General features: G+C 41.0%; 2 protein-coding genes across 5 annotated transcripts in view; both read right to left on the reverse strand.

The window, feature by feature from the left end:
* Positions 1-15,525, reverse strand: part of si:dkey-100n23.5 (cyclic AMP receptor-like protein A) — a 77,874-nt gene extending 62,349 nt beyond the window's left edge. Inside the window, exons 1-5 of one of the 4 annotated variants that reach the window (XM_037280947.1) lie at positions 15,431-15,525; positions 6,550-6,602; positions 5,560-5,614; positions 3,625-3,681; positions 3,440-3,500 (exon numbers count right to left, since the gene is read on the reverse strand). In XM_037280947.1, coding sequence (XP_037136842.1) covers positions 3,440-3,500; positions 3,625-3,681; positions 5,560-5,613 — 172 coding nt within the window. In that variant the 5' untranslated portion in view covers position 5,614; positions 6,550-6,602; positions 15,431-15,525. Of the gene's footprint in view, positions 1-3,439; positions 3,501-3,624; positions 3,682-4,233; positions 4,454-5,559; positions 5,615-6,549; positions 6,603-9,951; positions 10,142-15,430 lie in introns of those variants that run through there. The other 3 variants (XM_037280945.1, XM_037280944.1, XM_037280946.1) reach the window with 3 other exon arrangements.
* On the reverse strand, positions 13,880-15,343 carry mid1ip1a (MID1 interacting protein 1a). Its single transcript, XM_037280948.1, has one exon. It carries the CDS (start codon positions 15,066-15,068, stop codon positions 14,577-14,579), a length of 492 nt encoding a protein of 163 aa, XP_037136843.1. The 5' UTR covers positions 15,069-15,343; the 3' UTR covers positions 13,880-14,576.
* Positions 15,526-22,611: the final 7,086 nt, after the last annotated feature.

Raw genomic sequence — 22,611 nt, forward strand, 5'->3', positions numbered from 1 at the left:
GGCCTCTTCTACATGCCGTCTCAGAAACATGGCCAAAAAACACATTTACATACTGCCAATATTTGGATTTTAAAAGCTTTATTAACTGCATGTAAAGGTAGTCACAGTGAAGGAAAATGCTTTTCACTTCAGATGCACGTGTAGGCAACCTCACCGACAGCCTCACGTGCACATTGAATGAGAAATTGCTGAAAGCACTGCACGGAATGGCTTACAAGTCGACCAGTCTACTATTTTGGGAACACCTCATCTCATCAGATCTTTGAAAAGGCCATATCAGTTTGGGGGTCACCAATAGGTACCCCTGCAATTCACCCCATCATCATATCGATATTTTATGCCACCCGTAGTTATGTTAAAAAAAACTCACAAGATATAGGCATGTTCTAGTTTTGTAGCGTTTAAAATATTTGTGGGTGGTGTGGTATACCACAGCCCTGGGTGTCTACTTTTGTGATTGGAGGAAAATTATCTCTACATAAAGGAGAACACACTGTTCACTCCCAAGTGTTACACCATCCCCACGGGCGTGGCATTCCTGGCGAGGGTGTGTGAAAACTGCTGAGTAGTCGAGTGGCGCATCACCACCCTAATGGCTGCTTTATAGGCTTTCTATGCAAATGTAGAGCACATATGTGCTCCTTTAGCTTGAGCACGTCAGGATATAATGCACCACTTGTGCGGGGAAGAGCCAGACTGGGAATAAGCAGGAGCAGATATCTCTTTTAATACAGTGGAACCTCCAAAAGTGAGCAATTTATGGAGTTCAACTAAATGGTTGTGGAAAGAATTTGGCCATCACATGAGACGTCAGCAAATCTTGGGAAGATAATGCCACAAATTGTTATTTCATTTGGCTTTGTCACCACAGAAGAGTAGCAACGTGTACAAATATATATGACACACACAAGTGAATTTGACCTACTAATCCCAAAAAGATCTCACTGAAAGTGTCACCACTGAAGCGAATCTTCACTGTTAGGCATATTTAAAGTGTTTTCATAAAGTCCATTCAAAATTTAACAAAAAATGATGCTAATAAAGCCTTCAATTAGAAAAAATTGCTTTCATTTTCTTTGGCTATTTGTGATGCCGCCACAAAAGAACTGGGACGCCAAATACAATGAAAACAGCAAAGGCCCCAAAACAGATCCCTGTGGAACACCATAGGACAGAAGGACAGAGCGGAAATCAAAGCAACACGAGGCTAACATAAAAACCTAACCCTAGACTACATAGACTACAACGTTAATTAGCAGCACATTTTTGATTGCTGGATACAATTGTTGATGCGTTGGCGGCAGGTATGTGTTGATGTGTGGTGATGTGTTCATGCCCATACTTTAACAGATCTGTCAGACTCATGCTTTTCTCCACACGCTCCCACAAGACTGGCCGAACAGCTAAGAAAGGGCCAACCCTACATAATGGGCTAATTAAGTCTTGAGACACAAAATAGGGCGTGTTAAAGTGTATTATAATTCTTGATTCTTAGTGTAGTTTGACAAAAGCACAAGAATTTACTAAGACACCTGAAAAACATTCTAAACTGTAAAAAAAAATTAAAAAAAGAATTGGCTGGGACAATGTGAGCCTATAACAAACTGACATTTCCCATGAGAATTCTCTTTTCCAAATTACATAAACAGCTTCAAAGATTGTGCTTGATAGTATTTCGACTAAGCCAAGTTGAGGTTTGCACTCTGAAAGTGCATCGACAATAAGATTATAAAACCCCAAATCCTGTGGACTTGCCAGAGTGATGTCAACACATGTGGTAGTCGCTTGTTAATAGGATTTTTTCCCACTTCGCTTAAGTGTGATTAGTGTGAGGAAAACACTATGTTGACATTTTATGCTTCCAACATTGTGTGGGAATATTTTGGGGAAGGCCCTTTTCTGTTCCAACATGACTGTGGCGTAAGCATTGACGTTGCAGAAATTCCTAGACACACACGCCAAGTTTTCCCCAAAGATGGAAAGCTGTCGTCAGTGCACAACAAAAACCTGATGTTAATTTTTCTCAGGTCAAGTAAGACTAATTACCAGATGTCCAACTACTTTTGTTTATTGAGTATTACAGTAGAATAGACCAAATAATATCCACTCACAAACAGAAAGAGGATCTCTACGTGATTGTACCAAATTTCTAGGAACTCCTGTAAGATGTAAAATTCTTTCTTTTTTGATTATGCCTGTTATGTTGTGTTAGCAATGTCATGCCGTCAAGGACAGTAAGACCTTCTGCTGGCCTCAACACTATCAGCAGTATTGTCCTCCATTACAACCTTGTCCCATGAAAAATGATGAATTACAGAATACATTTCATAGCATTTCTTTTGACTGCAATGCTTTCAGTACAAGTTTGTGTATGTCAGATTGTTTGTTCAATCAGATTCACACCAGCACATCATCTGCCTCAGGCCTTCAGCACCAATGGTGCAGCCGGTCTTATTTAAAACTACACAGTATATAACTGCTTAGTAATAGGACCTGGTCTTTACCAAATCAGATTCCAGATTCACGCTCACAGGGTACTCGCTGCCGTCAGCATTTTTCTGTCCACTGTGGTTGGTCAGAGAAAAATGGGTTACAATAATCATTATGTCGACTCAGGGTGAGAATTTTTTTCTCGTCTTTGTCATGAGATAAATATGAATCTTTGACCCACGGCAATCTCAACGTGGCATCGTTGCGTGCTGCGATATTGCATTTGTATAGTGTCGACGGAGTCGTGAAACTTGATAGTGGTGATATTAAGATCTAAATTAACTAAGACCCTTGAAGACCTAGAAACTGAATGCAGATAATGGTAACATCAGATACCACTTGACCACGAATGGGTTCTGTTAACATTTAACGGGGCCATTCACTTGGGTTCTATTGGTCGGACTTTGGGGTCGAGAATTTGAGAATCGCGTGTTATTTAGAAAGTCTTGGAAGTGTAATAGAATCAGAGCCATGTGTCAGGAAATTGCAGTAGGGAAATACGAACTAAAATACATGTGCTTGCATTTGCATCATTGTTCTCGGTGAAAATGAATACGATGTATTGTTAAAAAATATTATATTATCAATCGAGAAAGTGATCATGTGGAGACGTCCTATCCTATTAGCATTAGCATAAGCAGTCAAAGATCAAACAGCCCTTACCGATCGCCGTGGTCGCACAATGGAGTGCTGTTCCGACTTCTTATCAAACGCCTTTAAATTAGTGACGGAAATTAAATCACTAGCGCTTAGGTTTATGGGCTAGTCATTTCGCTTCGTACGGTCTTATATCGGCCACTTAAAACACACGGAAAAAATACACGGGGTACAATTAGTTCAGTTTTTTTTTTACAATGTCAACAGTCTGACTCTGAAACTTCTCCATTTCTGTTCTGTGGGGAAAAAGAACAAAATGGAAGTCTACCAGCTTCCTGGAGCTTTATCTTACCAAAATATGTTAGCCACCAGGCCTGGAAGTCACAGAGAGATCCCTCAGGGTGGGATTCGCCCTATAAAAAGTCAAAAAAACAACAACATTAAAATCCGCATAGAGCAATCAAGAATAATTGTGCGTGTGTGTGTGTGTGTGTGTGTGAATGCTGTGTTTATTATGAAAAGCAAAGAGAAACTGACCATGACATATGCTAGGCTGTCAAAAAAGGCGGCGACAGTCAGGCTGAGAATCATCTTCTGTGACAAAACAAACGACAAAATGAGTCTCATGTGTACGTCGGTCGTGAGAAGCACCGTCAACACCGCTTTCCAAAGACCAATCAGAGTGGAGCTAATTACAACACAATGCTCGGAGACCCGCATGAGTTATCTGGCGCTCGGAATAGCTGCACCAAATTGGCAGAGGTAGAAAGGGGCTTCTGTCCCCGAGAATTTGGCAATGGACAAAAGGGCGATGCGGGAAATGATGGCAGACAAAAGCAAAACAGGATATTCGGTCATTGCGAGCCACGTCGGAGGAGAGACTCCTCATTTCCCCTCCGCCGCACACTGAAATCATTTGCTTGCGTGATTTCAATAATGGACGGCTTTAAGCAGGCTTTGCACGCACGCACGCACGGGTGGCGGGCGGGCGGGCGCCCAGTGGAGAGTCAGGCACGCAAATAAACACGATATTTCATCAATACGCGTCTAACGGCGACCTTCGCCAAGGCTGCCGGATGGAGATGGGGGGAGGAAACAAGCGCAGCAGGGCCAGAGAGCACTAAAGACTATTGACTGACGGATAACCTTTGGAAGGAGATGGAGGTGGGGGAGGAAGAGGAGGAGGCGGCGGCGGGGGCGACCTAGTCCGGAGGTAAGAGGATCCATCCTGAGCGCCGTGTTAAGCTGTCATTTTACCTCCGATTACCAGGATGACTTTGGAGAGCGGCTCAACCTGACGAACCTGCTTGAAACGCTGCACACAAATACGTGGCAACCGAACGCTTAGGGCAGATCAAACTGATCATATTGTCAGAGAAATAAGCTTTGTCTTATGTATAATCTTTGAAACAAAAAACACCTCCCCTTCCATAGAGGCCTCCTGTTTGTTGTCATTTCAATCGTGGATGTGCAGTACCCAGCTCCAACAAAGGTGGCAGTGCACTTAAGTGACATCATGCAAGGTTATCAACGGCACACATAAAAAATTAAGCATCTGCGAGTAATTTCTGCAAGTATTTATCAGTAATACAATGAAAATGGGTAGCCACAAACTAAAAACTGAAATAAATTTAAAACATTTATTTTAAAAAAATAAACCAAAATAATACTCCATACAATTCAAAACAACTTAAACTTAGATTTTCATACATAAAATATGGCATATAAACATGAAGATGTTAAATATTATCTGTTGACAAAAAATGATTGTCCTGACTAAAACTAGACTAAAATGTTGACAGTTTTGTTGACTAAAACTAGACAAATACAATTAAATGTTTCTTGCACTAAAAGAAAGAATAAAATGCTCGACTAAAGCTTGACTAATTAAAACAGGATGACTAAATGTGATAAAAACCAACAAGCGCGATTGAAACTAATTGATTGGACTAAAAAAGACTAAATTTCAAATGGCTGAGAAAATTAACACTCAATGAAAGAAGACCGTCTAATCTTTTCGGGTTGTTTCTGTCTTTAAATAGTCATAAAACACAATATTCTGTGAGCCTTGAAAGATCAATCACATTGCCCTAAATAGGCTGGCACTCGATCGGTTCTTCTTTCTAACTGCCTGGCATTGGAAAGGTTAAATAATGCTAAAAAAAAAAATGGTGGGGCTGGAATAGCAGCATTATATGCGCACGTACAATCAATAAAATTCAATATACAAGCACGCAAGGCAAATGTAAAACATTGCATTGAGGAGAGAGCGGCTGGTACGGGGATGGGGAGGAGGGGGGTGGCTACAGGTCGTTATCGCGGAACAACCACCAGTCAATTAACCCCACGCGAGTGATTAATCTCATTTAACTGGGCTCAATCACGCCCAAGGATTTGTCAGGACTAATTGAGCACATCTGCTGTGGCGACGACGCCAAACACAAACGTAAATAAGAAGACAGGCCACTTCACCTGCGCCAAGGAGTGGTAGCGGCGAAGCAGCCAGATCACAAAGAGCATGAACATGCTGTGGAGAAAGAGAGGGGGGGGGGGGTAAACTAAATGACAGCACCATGGCAACATGTTGAAAGAATGTTTGTTAAGCTGAGACACTCCCTCGGCGCAATATTAGGTACGCCAGGACAATATGAGGAGCTGTATGACAAATTTCCTGCGTCATAGGTAAGGTTCTGTTGACATTGTAGGAATCGCAAAGAAAACAACATTTGCTTCACATGGGTAAAAATTAGACAATACATGAAAGGACGAAGGAAATATCCAATGAAAAGCAAATGATGTCACTGTCCAATGAAAAGGATTCATTCATTTATTCATTCATCTTCTGAACCCGCATCTACAAAAAAATAAATTCACAGTAATGGAAAAGGAAAAAAAAAAACAGGAAATTTGTTTTTGATGAGTTTTGGCTGTTTTGCATGACAAAATTAACAAATACTATTTGTTTTTGATGGGTTTTGGATGTATATCATTTTTACACATACAGAGGGCTCTCTGTATATCCACAAATAGTGAAAATCCGCATTTGTCCAGTTCAAATGAATGGAAAATAGTGTTGTTGTTTTTTTACGATCCAATTATTGTTACCACAAAAAAATTCTTCAATAAAAAGGAATATACAGCCAATAAGCATCTTCTACAAAATAACTTCCCAGGAGAGAAATAAATAGTTCCACAACGATAAACATATGGTTTAAATAATCCCTCACAAACCGAGTGTTATTATTTTGTAAAGATGTTACGTGAAACAGAACCGTCTTCTATTACATTAGCAAGTGTACCTAATATTATGGCTATTAAATCCATGCTATAAAAAAGGGAATTCTTTATTTTGATGAACATGCTTTTAACCATGCTTAGCTATGAAGAGTTCTGCTGTAACTAGAAAACTAAATAAAGGTCACCAAGAGGAATCATTGAGAGGTAATTTAAAGTAATATTCACCATCCCACCAATGAGAACGTTCCCGTGGCTCTTTTCACTGTTAATATCACCGCCTGGAAATGAGAAGCAATTAGTTATTATGAGGCTCTTACTATAAATAAAGTGTGCAAGCTTGCGCTCTAAGTGATCGTAACCCCAGAGGTTGCAAATAAGAAGGTTGTTTGTCCGTAATAATAACTTAAGAACATGCAGCAAAACTGATTTGAAGCAAACTGAATGTTTACAGTAAAAGCTAAATACAAAACTGTATCCGTGACCTTATTCTTATGATGTCATCGTTCTGAAACTTGAGAGGTGTGACACTTCCCGTTGAAGCCAATCTCATCATTTAAGAACATTGTGCATAACAACTAAAGAATGCACGCTCAAAGAGACAGAATCAATAAGGTTGCTCGCTCATAACAAGTAGAAGATGCGAGATGCAAATGTCATTGGGTTCGAGCCAAGCTTATTTGTGCCACATTTACATGCTTATGTGACCTATTTCAAGATAAAACTCAGCACTGTCACATGTAACCGGGTTGCAAATGACCTTCCCAATTAAGAAAGTTTGTCCATGACTAGAAAATGCACACAAAAGTGAATTTCCTTCCATTTGTATCAACATGTCTACGACAAAGACGAGTTGGGCAATAAGACGACGATATAGCATATCTCGAAGATGATTTTATCATGCCACTGCTCTCCCATTGTGTCTCACTTGTCCTCTTTTAGCGGAATATTTATGATTTTTATGGCGCCAAACGGCAACTTGATTTGATGCGTAGGTTTTCACTCACCATGCTTGTTCCATATAGTTGCCACCAGGTAGCAGACTGAACAACAAACTAGGGAAGTGACAATTGCTGGGTATTCCGACTCCTTTAGACCATACAAGGCTCGAAATAAACGGTTTCGCATCACAGCTTGCAAGCTTAAATGTGCGAGGCCATGAACATTAGAGCTTGTCGCTCCCAATATCACTGTTCCGTCATATGTTCGGAAATAACGCTCCAAGTGTGCTACTTCACTCAAGACTCAGTAATTCAGTGCATCAAAAAACAAGGTCCTCTGCACGGGTACAAAGAAAGTGCATTCTGGAAATTAATGTGAGCAGAGCAAGCTGTGCACCCTGGCAGGACAAGGATAACTACATTAAATCGGTTCTTTTTATCTTACAATGACTTACAACCCAGAGGATGCACAGTAAAATAAATGCCATAGTCAAAAAACTCAAAAACGCCGAGACATGCTACCAGCCTGCAAGTCAGCTGGACCAATGAGGGCGGATGTTTATGCATAACAACTAGAAAATGCACAATAAAATGAATCACTGGGTTCACGCACATTTACAACAAAGACTAAACAAAAATTTTCCGATCGTATGTTTACATGCCCTAACACCCCCAGGAAGGTTGTGATACTATCTGCCAGAAACTGATGTGATCAACTGCTATTGTTTGTCCATAACAACGAGAGCAGTCACAACAAATATCCTGGCGTTCTCGCAGAACATGTTTCAGCCACATTTACATGCTTACGTGACCTAATTTCAACAAGTCGTAAAACTGAAGAGGGCAGCGACATGCTTTCAATCTGCAATTGAGCTGACCAATTAAGGAAGGTGGTTATGCATGCCAACTAGAGAATGCACAATAAAACGACTCCTTCCATGCAGACAAAAATGTGTATAACAAACACCAAGTGTAAACTTTGCATGCTTAAGTGGCTTCCTTTACAGCCCGAAACTGATCTGATAACTACCAACACAGATAGACAAGCATGTTTCACATGCAAGAGCAGGAATGACGAGAATGAAAAACGTGTTTGCCTGGCCGGAAATGAAAGGCGCCAGTGGTAATCTTGCATTTTAAAAGTGAGAATATCTACATGGTTACCTGCGCCACGTTGTGTGCTTTGGGTTTCTCCACACAGCAGCGACTCTTCGAATCAATCTAATAACGCCATGGCTGGCAAAGGAGGAAATAAGCCAGCCATTGGCCCAAAACGACCGTAGTCCGCTCTAATAGATGCCACATCCTAATTGGCCGTCGTTATCCACTTAAGGACAAATAAATGACTGTCAAATAGACACCCCCAAATGGGTTGTAACTGTAATTACCTCAGTTCACAGTCGCTAACATTAACACACAGAAAACAGTTCATTGCTGAGCTCGTTTTAATTGTTGCTACCCAAAACAGCAGCAGCAACTTAAATAAATGTAATTTGTCGCTTAGATTAATTAAAGTGCATGTTGTAAAAGAGCACACTATGTGGTCCACGAATCTTTAATACAGATTACACTGATCAATAATTTGTACTAACACTCAGATGTGATGACTGACCGCATAATTGAGGCGATAGATTTGTGACAAAACAATACAATTACTGTGACCTGGCACCAGAGATATACAAAAACAGTTCTTCACATTTACATAAACAGACAATCGCGATTGTTGACTGAACCTAATACGTAAGATGAGAGGAAGCCTTAGTCTTGTGCAAAAAAAAAAAACACACAAGTGCGGCGAGAGCATGCAAAACTTCACACAGCAAGGCCGCAGACGAGACTCAAAAGCTGCAACCAGGAAATGTGAGGCAGGAGTGCTAAACATTAGAGTCCACCATGCTACCTTTGACGGAATATTATTTACTGGTATATATATATATATTTTTTTTTTAAAAACGCCTAAAATGGGTGGATTACTGTTGAGTAAAGCAACACCCACGCTTAATGTGATGAATAAATGCAATAAAAAAAAAATCATTAAATAGGGAAACAATTGTCTCTGATTGCATCCGTCAGTCATTAATGAAAATGCATTTGCGGTAGCAACCAGGTTTACCAGTTCGTTCACCTGACATGAATAAACATGAGGCTCGATTTGTTTAAACTCTCTGAGGAAGATGGCTGGTAAATTAGTGTAACCGTGCATTAGTGAATCTCTGCACTTTAAAAAAAGAAGAAGCTATAAGCACTTGTTAGAAATAAAGGGTCAACGTGCACTAACGTCGCCCTCCTCCCTACTACCGAGTTCACCTTATCTTTTGGAGCAGATAAGGAGTTATTAACTCTTTCCAAAACAAATAAGCTGCTTCCAGCAAGCATGTCTGAAGCTCACGTCAGAAGTACGAAAACGTGCTTTCCAAGAGAATGCTGAGCAGGTAACACGCAATAAATAAGATGTTAATATCCGACGGCAATGAATGTCATTGTGAGTTTAGGTTAATTGGTTTTTTGCAACACCATGGTGACTTGCGTAGCCGTACCGCGCATTAATACTGTCTTTCTCAACTAATCCAAACAACCCCCATATCAATGATTCTGCTGTTGTTAGCGTTGTCATAGTTAGCGAAGCCTATGTGGTGTCATCTGGCTAAGGAGCTAATTGTCATCAACTCAAGCGACATGCGCTACTTACGCATCGATAATCCTCTGAATGCGTGTTAAAAAATACACAGCGGGAGTCGTTAATGGCGGATTTTATATCCGGACTGTTCATTTCTCCTCGCTTGCGTTTATTGACAAAAAACAATCAGCTTCGATTTGTTTGGGTTTGCAGCTGTGCATCGCACTTCATTTCCTGATCTACGGCACGCGCAAAGGACAAAACTAGGAGAAATGCAAACAGATTTATGTTGACCTTCTATGATTTAAATGTCTGTTACGCAACACGTGTTTGCGCTCGATTGCATTGAGTGCAGAAACAAGTCGAATCAGTCTATAAATAGAAGTTGGACTTTCAATAAGAATGACATGATGCTTTTTAATTGCCAGGTAGTTAGAAGTTGGTGGCTGCGAACATTCTCTGGCATTCCCCCGATTCGTTCTCCAGATGCCGAGGATTCAAAAACAAGCCAGCTCATTTACAGTCAAATGTAGCGATGCATGTGACCTTTGTCCAAAACGGTGGAATCTGTGAGTGGAAAACATTGAGAATCAAAGAAGAGAAAGAAATGTCACACACAGGGTGTGCCTGCTGAAATAAGGCTAAGGGCTATTTGTCCAATTTGGGTGGGAGGAATAACACATACTGTTGTTTTCAAGAGTGTTTGCATGCATGTTTGTTATTTGTGTTGCACTCGAACACAAAGGGTGTGTTGCAGGCTCGGCTGCACCTTTTTCTTCGTTCAAGTCTGGTGAAACAGAAACGCCATCGATGTGTGGACCGTGTCGAAATAAATAGACAAAAATAATAAATGCAATTGCATACGATTTCTTTCCAAAGGAAATAATGAAAATAATGTTTCATCATAACTCTTACCATCCTAAAATGGTATGAACTGCAGTTTTTTAAAGTATCATTTAACATTCCTAACAGTCATTAAAATACAAACATTCGCCAACAGTTTGGGGGACTTTCCTTTTCACAAGGAAATTCTGAACTTGTTAACAATAAAAGCACAGGCAAACGTCTGGCGGTTATTTGGTGAACATTTGCAACCTTGAATGATGTAAGCTCTGACATGAATGAATGTTTTTCAACCTTTGCAAATGAAAATGTTCATCTCTCAGTGGGATGGAATAAAATAAGTGGAAAGGGAGATTTGCTGTGAGTCAGTTGCTTTCATGAGTTCAAAATTTTTAGGACTATTAACACTGCTGCATAAGTGTACCACATCTGATGAAACCAAAATAAAGTTGTTGTTTTTTCACATCTGATGAACCTAAAATGAAGTTTTTTTTATTTTTTTTAATTTTATTTTTAAACAATCCAGAGTTGAGTCAAATTGATCCAAGTAGTGGACTGGTTCATTTCTGACCCAACAATTCTAAGGGTGTAGAGTGCGGTCAATTCAATTTCCTGTTCTAGTTATCATCACGCTTCTCCAAACACATCTGTCGAGTTAATAGTTGATGCGATTGCTTAGCTACGTTTACACTCTTTACAAATTTAGGCTCAAATTAGAAATTGTACAATATAAGACATTGGTCGCTCCAATTTACAGTCAAAGTTAAGCGGATGACAAGCCTTGTTAAAAAAACATCCACCACTTCAAACAAAGTATCTAAAAAAGCTGCCTCAGATAAGAAGCTTCTAGAGATTAGCGTAAGACAATGGTGAGCCACACAACGGAACTCACAAGATGAACAAAAGGATCTGACACAGATTGAAAGAACCCAATTAACTAGGTACAACAAGACTAATGGCACACAACAAAGACACAGGTTGGGAGAACACAAGGGATGGCAGGGAGTCGATTGGACAGGAGACAAGAAGGCTAACAGGCCTGATTAAACTGATGAGGAACGAGGTAAAACGCGGACACACACCAGGGGAACGATTAGAGCTGCGTACTCAAGTAAAATTGCAGTATTATGGCTCAAAGTAAAAAATAAATATGTAGTCCTCCAAATAATGAATAAAATGTCTGCGGGAAAAAAAAACGCAGCAAGTACTCGATCGAGTAACTCGTGATACATTTTTTAAATAGCTTATTATTTTTTACTTGAGGGAATCCTAATTTGTTTATGGTGAGATTTTGCTTACACTTCTGCCAAAGAAATAGGTGGTAGGCTTACCAAGTATGGGCTCTCTTCGAAAATGCACACGCTTCCAATTTAGCATTCTATTAATTCACCATTAGATGGCAAGTGTATTTTACACACTGTACCTTTAAAGCCAAAAAGTTGTCATTTTAAACTATGGTTTTGTGTCACATCTGCGATCTGCTTGTTTTCCTACAAATTTAAACACCTGAATGAATATCCTCTGAGACTGGTGATTCCAGAATTTTTGCCAGGAGTTGTAGCAAGTGAAAAGTATGACACTTTAATATCATAAAATAGCATTTTCCATTCACTGCCAGCCCAGTTAAAATGGATCTTTGACATCTATAGCCGTCAATGGCAGTGAATGAGTTAACAAAAACACTTAAGACGGTATTGTTGCATTTAAACTGGTCTGACAAGTATATTTGATCAAAAAAGTAAATGTTAACAGAGGAAATGTAACTATACTCTTTTGGAAATGATCACAACAAAATGGATCGATCAAAAGGTGACAGTTCAGGTGCTTGGAGTTTTTGCCGTGTGAGGTGGGAAATGACGGTTAACACTCCATATTGTGCAGTCGTTTCGGAATGCACTCGTCCGGTCGGGCAGGCTTTTCATGGGCATAATTACGACATGAAAATGAGTGAGGTAATGATCCAGAGTAGTTTCAAGCTGTCGCCGTGTGAACAATGAGCGCGATAAAAACATACTCTGCCACTACTGTAGAAAGACGACAGAAATGGAACGACAAAGTGGCTAACAACGTGGATAAGACGTCGCTGAATGGCTGTCGTTTCAAGTGATAAATAATTCAAAGCGGTTGGGATGTAACCGACGCAGCGCTCCCAAAAACAAAATCATGTTTTTATTTTGTTCAGTCGCGTGCTTAACTGGAATCTGACATCCCAACAGACTTGTTTTCAAAAAGTTTTTTGGGAATATCCATGCTTTACTACCTACTTAAAGTACAAACCTTTTATGCAATGACCTTTACATGTCATTTCTATGACTTCACACAAACACTCCATCCATCTGCTCCTGGTTCGGCCCCCCGGTCGAAATTTAGAACCAGATTCGGCCCGCCAGTCAAAAAGTTTGCCCACCCCTGGGTTAGACACGTTTCCTCAATTTAGAAGTTTTATTTTGACCTTTAAATGCTTTTTTTAATTTGGAAAAAAAATCCGCGATGTAGTGAAGCCGCAATAAACGAAACGCGAAGTAGCGAGGGATCACTGTAATTCAAAATGATTGAATCACTGCAAAGTGTAAAAACAATGAAACAGTCATTAAGTCAATAAAAGATGAAAACGCGTTCAAAGTTGCGTTGCAGATGCAAGCGTAAAAAGAAGTCAACCTTTGTAAATGCTAAATCGACAAAACCTTAAGAACCATAAGTTTGACGAGCAACAATGCAAATGGTGACCGCATTAAATATTTTCAAAAAAAGAAAATTAAAAGCATACTACACACTGTGACTGAATCCTATAAAGTAGGCTGTGGTCATGTGACATCATTCATGACAGCAATGTTATGTTGGTCCTCTTTGTGCCAAGGCTAAATTAGCCAAGTAGGAACATCCCTTCTGCTTCCTACTTTCATACTGAACTAAAATAAGGGTCACACATGCTCATCTCCAAACGAAAACATACTGTGCTAAGCTAAATTAGCCAAATACTTGTACGAACATCCAAACCTCTGAATACTTTGTGCTGTTAGCTGAATGCAAGTATGTCCAGTTTTCTGTATACTTTATGCTAAGCTAACCCATTGCTAATGCTTTTATTGAATCTGCTGCATCTTTTGTGCTGCCTGATCCTTGCAAGAGATGAACAGTCAGAATGCAACACAAACTGAATTAGGTCATACAATACAAAACTTTATTTTTACATTTGAAATATCAGTAGAAAACAGTGCAAAGAATACATCTTTTTAGGCACATATTTTGTCAGAGTTTTGAAACATAGTGATCTCATGGAATTCGTCATTGTTCTCAAAGCAGAACGATCAATTAATTCCAGTACATTGACCAAAGTTTGAAATGTGGAAATCACAGGCAGTTTTTAAAGCACATGCCTCCTTCCTTAGTTTTAAGACATCACAGCAGGGAAGTTGCATGCTCATATACGCACAATCATCTGAAACATTCACATGCGCACATGCATTGAGGTAATAAATTACACATTAAATACAAGTTTTAAATATGTTTCACCTGCAAATCAAAAGTAAAAACTCAATGCCCAGGAGTGCAAAAAGAATTGTTAAGGCATTGAGTCATACTAACACATCCTATAAATCCAGTAGGCCCCCACCCGATGCACTTGTAAGGCCGTCATCTTTTCCATCGTCCCTTCTCGTGGGTTACTTCACTTCAGCCAGCTTCCAAGTTCAAATTTAACAATACGGATGGTCCTTCAGGTGTTGCAACTTTAAAACCCTCAGAGGAAAGCCCCACAAAACATTTAACCCACAAATGCTCATGATATAATGGAACAAACATTTGTTCCATCGTAACTTTAGTGGCCCTCAAAGGTCTTGAAATGGCCCCTGCTTTTAGAGTCCAATCGACTGCTTGTAGCGCTTAGTGAGGGAGTTGGCCTGCGTGGTGAGCTTGCCCAGGACGCCTTGGAGCCCAGCAAGGTGGAACTGGAACTGCTTCTGCAGATCCTCATCCTCCTCCTCCTCCTCATATTCGTCATCTTCTGACGAAGCCGAGGACAGTGACGAGCCGAAGGATGACGACGAGCCCGTGGAGGCGATGGAGTTGATGCGGGACAGCCGCGGCGGCGTCTCCTTGACAACCGGGGAGACCCTCAAGCCCCACTCGATGTCCTGCCGGATGGACTTGAGCAGCTGGTAGTAGCTGTACATGTCCACGTCCGACTTGTGGCCGTATAGCTCAGCGTCGTCACACAGCGGCACGTCCCGCAGCAGGCTGGGCACCATGACCGTCCGGTCCATGTTGTTGACTGCTCCGAGGAAGCGGTTCATGGCGTTGAAAAGAGAGTTTTTCTGGGCGGGTGTCTCGGGGAGCTGGGTCATCATTTTCGCTGAGTTTTCGCTTCTGTCAAGAGTTGGTGTGGCGGTTAATTTCCGGGTTTTGAATCCGATGATGACAGGCTGTTGGCCGGGGAAGGTTGCTTGGTTTCCCGCCTGGTTGTTGTTTGGCGTCTAACTTTCTGTCCCTGCCTTAAATAGGAACGTTCCAGCTGCTTTAAATAGAGACGCGTAAGCTCGACCTGTTTGTCCAGTTCTACAACTTGAACCGCAACAGGGCTTGGGTTCACATGTAACGAAGCAGGGAGGGGCTCCGAAGTGACAGCAAGCCGGAGAAAAGGACGTGATCTCCAAAAAAGGAAACACTACACCCGCTCACGTCGCTTGATTGTGTTCCAAAGTTTTCTTACCTTGAAATCTTCCAACTATATTTGTCATTTCTTGCATCAATTCAGCCCACATTCTCCAAACATGACACAGCGTGCGTGAGAAATGTGACGAGCGATACATGAATATTTATGAGCCACCAATTCTCTGCGGCCAATCAGATGCCACGACCCTCACTCGTATATCCAAAGCACGTTTTACGCAGGCGCGTAGAAGCGTCTTTTAGTATCGCTCAAACAATAACTATGAACAATAAAAGTTCCTAAAAGAAGATGCTGATTCATGTGCTGTAATCATTTCCCAAAGAGCTTATGGTGTAATTTGCAGTCATTAAAACGCTTCCTATCCACCTTATTCCCACGCACTTTTTTTTCCTTTAGAAATAAAACTAAAAATGTGAGAGGAACTTTTTTTTTCTTTAGAAATAAAACTACTGGGTTAAAAACTACTGGGTTAACAATTTGACCGACCCAGGAACTAACCCAACTTCCTGGGTTTGTCCAATTTTTAACCCAAATGAAGTTGTTTTTAACCCCAGCATTTTTTAAGATAGTACGGTAACCATTGGTGCGACTTCAGTTGCAGAGTTTAAGAATGTGAGAATGTCAGTTGTTGCATCTTTTAATCTAATCTAACGGCATAGGAGGACAACTACAGTCTATTATAACTATACGAACTCTGTTACTTCAGACATGATGAATCTGAAAAGTTCCGAGGGATATCAATACTTGGCAAATATTAGAACTATCGGCTTCAATATTTCGAATTTTATGAGTGAATGAATATTGAAACGTAACAAAGTGAGTATTCCTAAAGGAGTTTGGCATCTGGAAAGCAAACTTGACACTTTGACATCAACATTGTGATGCATTAATTGCGCCGTAATGGATAAATTGGTCGAATTTTTGATGCCGGTGTAATTTCACCCTGAGAGATAACGACGCGACACAGTCTGCTGTATCAGTAAATTGTCCCAGTTTGGATCCCTGTAATTATTGCCAGTCTTGGAGGAAGTCTGTGCTCTAATCTCAGCCATTTGACTTCATTTAATCTATACATCTGTAGAAATTAGGGCGGTTTTAAGCAACACGAAACAACCACTCCGTTTTACGAGATGAATAGTGGCTCTTTCAATTGCACAATAAAAGCTGAAAGTTGTGATATCACTTGGGGGTTGACTGGGCCCAGTAAGGGTGGGCAACCTATGGTTTGTCCGCCCACTCACAATCCTCAAGAGCACTTGAGACGGGCCCAAATGGGGAAAAAGATTCTCCTGCTTCACACGTTCACGTGTACGACTTCACTTCCACAACACTGCCAATAAATATTGGCAAAACTGTCAGCTATTTGGCATGAACATCATATCCTATTTTGAGTGATAAATGAGCCACATACCTTGGCTGCATTGATAATAGTATTTGTGCACCAGTGTACTATGAGTAATTATACGTTTACATAGCGACAACCTTGATAATTCTTTCTAAGGGATTTATTTTCTTTGCATAATGACAATAGCGTCAAAAATGTCCCTGCTCACATGAACCTGTAAAAACTGTCTTTGTTGCCATACTGTCCACATTCATGCCAGGCCAATAGTTGGCAATGTCTTTGCTCTCATCCAAAACCATCTGCTGAATAGCTCTTGGCAACTTTTTACATCATATAAAACCATATTTGACATAGATTACAAATATGTTAGCGGTGCAGTAAATGCACACTTTTGGCTTGAGAAACGTAGCCCAAGTGTTCATATTGAGGACTCACACAGTTTTAATATTTCTAAAACAAATAATAAAATTAATGTAGCATTCACACAGTTTTAATATTTTAAAAACAACTCAAACAAATAATTATTTGAACCAAATTCCAGCAATATATGGCAAATTTCCATCGTAAACTGTTTTGAATGGCGATCAACAGCAATCTTTTAAATAATATTAATTGTCCACCATGATATTTTGTTTTTTGATCAACAATTAAAAAAAATACAGACTGGATGCATGCCCGTATTGCTTTCCCAGCCTTAATTTGCTGGATAAGCATTTTCGGACTTTAAAATGATGTTGTCGTATCAACAACAGCCAAAACAGCAGATTTTTCTTGTTGTTGGTGTTGTCAATAGCAATTACAGCAGTCTGGGCTTTTGCATCTGTGAAAGTGAAACAAAGTATCAGCATTGTATAATAAATCTGAGTTGGAATAATTATTTTTAAAAGGACAGTTTTCTTTGATATATATATATATTAATAAATATATTCATCATAAGGTGGTACAGTCCACTTTGCTAGAGGCATTATTTTTAAGGTTATTATGTTGAGGCAGCCTCTTACACCAAAAAAACAAAGTTCTGACATTGTATGTAAAATCTTGTGAACGATATTCTTTTTACAATAATACCGCTGATTTCAACATCTTTGCAGGTCGCTTCCCAATTGGCTGTTGATTGTTTTCACGTCTGTGGCTTGACCGCACGGATTTTCGAAATCAGAAATCTTGAACAGGTGTAACATTAACAATCATTGGGCCCCAACTGTTTTCAGATCTGATCCGGCAGTAAAAAAATAACCTTGAAGACAGTCCACACTAGGATAATCAGTTCGGGTAATCTTTCCGCGTTATTTCGTAATCAGGCCTTTACTGACTTGGATCACAAATGGGTGATCTGGTTTAAATGATGCTCAATTATCACTACGTGTGCATTGCAGAGCTGTACATTTGGCACCTGGACCTTCAGTGGGGACTTATCTGACTTAATCCACCTCTTTATAGCAACACCATGGCATCGGCATTACAGAAACCGTCAATACGTTACAAAAACGCAATATAACAGCATGCAACTCTACAGCAAACAGTATCTGAAGCGGTTCACAATCAATATTTATTGAATAACATGACAAAATACATCATACTCACCCAGTGATGCTGATTATCACGTCTTAATGAGCGCAGATCGCTACAGGTGTTTTGGAAGTCAAAATAAGATGTAACGGCTGTTGCTCTTGCCAACCAATCAGAGGACAGGAAAAAAATTGGATGTCAATAAGGGCCTGCTTAATGGCTCTATGAGGACAAATTGAAATCTAACTGGTAAAGTAACAGTCTCATTGCGAATATAGATAAAGTTACATTGGCTAGCGCTAGTGATTCCAAAGGCCTTGGGCAGATTAGGACAAATATTAAGCTTTTAGCTTGTACAAGTTAGTCAGTGCTCCTGATGGCTTTGCTGGTGCTGGTTCTTACTTCACCAAGTCAAGTCAAGTCAAGTCAAGTCAAGTCAAGTCAAGTCAAGTTTATTTATATAGCCCTAAATCACAAGCAGTCTCAAAGGGCTTCACATATGCAAAACAAATTGACAATTATTCTCAAAGCATCCCCTGATCTTAAGCTCCCAAGAGGGCAAGGAAAAACTAAAAACTACCACTCTGTCACTAAAGTAGCTTCTGGTAAACAACCGAACACTTTCCTAAAAAGAGTCCATAATTAGCAAAAGCACAAAGTAGCTACATGTTAGAAATACGATCTGTTGTCCACTGGATAAAAACATGTTTTTCACTGTGTGTGTGCAGTTAGGTGCCTTGGGGAGGGGGTCATCTGCTTTTGAATGAAGTTTAAAATAGCACTGCATGTTGGCTGTTGCGTAAACGCAGAACGGGGAGGGCAGTACCAGCATAGCACCGACAGCGCGGTCGATACGACAATCTCACAGCTGAAAGATGGGCACAGCATGTTCTAGATACTTGCAAGTGAATCAGCGCTCCAAAATTGTTGCTGAGCAAGAAAAGGGGGAATGTGACTCGAACTCGCTGAGTGAGTTACTCCTCTGAGTAACACCTTTCTCAGAAGTCGTTTTTCAGCACGTCTCACATATCTCAAGTACAATCAGACGACCTAATTGCTGTGGGTCAAAGAGGTCACAATAATGACCACGGCATGAGTTCTTTTATTAGTTGAGACATTTTAGCTGGTTAATTTCAACTGCTCGTTAGTTAGCCTGCAAGTACTTCTCCTAGTCGTAGTTAACAATGAGGAATGGAATGTATTAAATAAGTTTTTTCTATTTTGTGTGTATTATTAAAAGTATATGAGAGATAGTCTGGAAGGTTCTTAAAAACATTGCAGCAATCATGAAAATGGCTGGTGTCCAAATAGTTTTGTTATGAGCCATAACTGAAAGGTAAATCTCCTCAATGAATACACGTGTACAAGTCAACATTCCCATCATTAAATTCCCCTTATGTCATTCCAACAAGTTCCATTCCATGATCACAGTTGGAACGCAAAACACCCGTACTCAAATCACCTTTCCCCAGTGAAATGAATTGAAATGCTATTAATCTGTTCCAGCACCCCCCCAAAAAAATCCACAAAAAGCTGTATTTTTTTTTTATAAGGAAAATAGAGCTCTATATATTGTGCTTTGAAAAAACAAAATGAAATGATCAAAAAATGTTGACCCCTAAAATACATGCATTTTTACCAGGATACGCGCGCTTGTTAAAACGTGTGAGGTTTCGGCCATGATGAGGCCACCAAAAAGGCTACTCGTTGGAAAAAATCCTAAAAAAATGGATTTGCCAAAGTTGGGACAGAGGGCTGAATTCAAGTATCTGAAGTTACTGCTTCTTTACAATTCTGCCCATAGTGGCTGCCTGTGAATCTCTTCATCACACACAAGACGTTTAACAAGATGTGACCTTGTGGAGAGGATTTATTAAGAATTTGGTGGCAAGTCATCAAACTTTGCTGTCATCTTCTGCCCACATAGCGTCATCTATATGTCTCCTCGACGTAGTTCAAATTTGGTAGCAATCAGACAAAATGTCCCAAACTGGAGCGTTTTTCAAGGACCACTGAGAAACAGCCAAAAATAACTCTGTAATGGCCACTTCAAACCAAAATGGCAAACTTCCTGTGTGTCTCTTTCAGGCATGACTTCTGAGATTTTTTGTGGGTCTCTTCATGCTTACCAAATTTCATGTTGCTAGGGAAACTGGCTTCAGGGGCTGACTTTTCAAAGATGACTGGGAAATGGTATGGAGCCAATTTATGGGGGAGAGGGGCAGGGTCACGCATCCAATTGATGGTTAAGAATTCCGTCGCTTGTGGGGGATTGATTGTTGATTAACACCTCTTGACGCAGTCGAGCTGTTGAGACGGTCTCTAAAGAACAGGTCAAGTCAAGAATTTTCTTTACAATAAGTTCTACGTGCCCCCGCTAGTCCAAACACGGCATTCTGATTCATATTGCATTCGTTAAATATGAATAAGCAGCCGCTTTTATCATTTTCACTGATTAATTGCCGTACCAAATATTCTTCAGCAATGCCCTCCAGAATCATGGACGTGAAAACGCAAAGATGATCCATTTACGTATCTCACATTTTAAAATGTGGTCAAGATGTGAAAAAATCGGTATGTGGGTACCGTGCAGCATTATTTTGACCATTGTAATTTTCAAATGGCTGCTTCATGTCAGACTCAGCTAATGAGCCACATGCTGCTTCACCAAGACATCATTGTCAGATCACATGTAAAAGCCCACGGTGTTAAATTTCCATTACAGCCGGGAAACGTCATCTGCACGCTCCGCATTCAGTCTCGTGGTCTTGAACTGCACCTGAGCCAAGATCCCATCAACACACGAGCCGTGCTCTTCTGTCAACGGGGCTGTCAATCAAAACCACACCTCGCTGACATCCACCCCCTCAAACTCCCCCCTCTCCCCTGAGCCTTTGCACTTGTCAAAGGGGGATGCGCGGCGGCGGCGGCGGCGACAGAGAAGGCAGCCGCCAAACCTGCCACGTGCGTTCCGAAAGGGTTTCTCGCTAGCGTGTCGCATCGTGCCGCGATTACGCCGGGTGTCATCATCATCATCCCGCAGGCTTCAAAGAGGCGGGCGGGAGGAAGCGGCAGAAGTGGTGCAGACGAGGAGCCGCGTTCACTGAAACATGTTTCGTTAAGGGGGGAGGCTGGAGGCGCGAGCGTCAATTAGAGGCAACGACAACATCATGAACACAAAGAGACGCCGCTACATCACTTTGGACGCCGCTAAACGACATTTAATGGTCGCGTTAAATAATAAAGAAGTCGGCTGCACAACAACAGCCTCTTAGGGCTGTCACACACTTAAGACAAATGGAATCAAATGATGCTTTCAGGCTTTTTTGCCACCATTTTTGCATTAAGGGGAAAGTTGAGCAGTGACCCGTCATTTTCAACAGATGGCACTGTTGTACAAGAAAGTGATTCCTAACCATTGTCCCACGTGAGATCAACAAGTGTAGTGGCCAATTATACAGTTTCACTTGAATGGTCCAAAAAAATTCATTTTAGTTTGGCATTCATGTCGGGGTATCAATTACTAAAAACGGCAGCAACAACAACATCATCGATAACGACAACAACACATTTTTGGTTTCATTGTGGTTCAGTCGGCCCATAACAGGATAGGTAGAACAATATCTGCAATTAGCTGAGACGGGAACTTTGTAGTCATCGTAAAGAGCATCACTTAATAATTAGATATAGGCATAGTTTAGCAGCACGATTTTTTTTTTAAAGGGATGGCGCCACACCGGGGCCCCGTCAGAAAACTGTATAGCCCCAGTTAAGCCCTTCCAACATTTTATTTGGCAGTCTACTCAAAAATATATTTATGAATTATTTTCTCGGTCCCCCTATTTATCAGTCTAGTACCCCCTCCCCCGCCTCACCCCCTTAAGCCCCGGGAGGGGAAAACTCCTGGAGCCCTGCCAGATTTCTTTTCCATACATGCAAACGACAGCATAAATTGAAATTAAACGTACATTTGTTTCGTTCTACTGCTGCTGCTGATTATGACTGGCCGCTGCGCTGGCTTGTGCGTGCGTGAGAGACATTAAAAGACAGACTAATAGCGCTTCCCCGGTGGATGTCTCCCTCTGGCCTCTATCAGGCAGGGGGGGGTGGGGGCGGAAGGGAAGCGAAAGGCGGGGGCGGCGGTTGGGGGTGCCGGGGGGCGGAAGCCAGCGGCACTCACGCTCCATTAGCGGACCCACTGCCGCGCCGCTCCGCCGGTAATTTGTGTAACGAGGTTGCAGCGAACCCGAGCAGCCCGGGCTTCGCCGAGTAATAGCCTCTCCTTCCCATCATTTCGCCGCTTTGCCGACCTTATTACGGATGCAGGCCGCGCAGCGTAGCGTCTCCCTCGCTTGCTCGCTTCCTC

The sequence above is a fragment of the Syngnathus acus genome, chromosome 21 (genome assembly GCF_901709675.1).
Source record: "Syngnathus acus chromosome 21, fSynAcu1.2, whole genome shotgun sequence".
NCBI lineage: Eukaryota > Metazoa > Chordata > Actinopteri > Syngnathiformes > Syngnathidae > Syngnathus > Syngnathus acus.

Coding starts and splice junctions, on each gene's coding strand:
- mid1ip1a (XM_037280948.1), bottom strand. CDS start 15,068: ATGATGACCCAGCTCCCCGAGACACCCGCCCAGAAAAACTCTCTTTTC.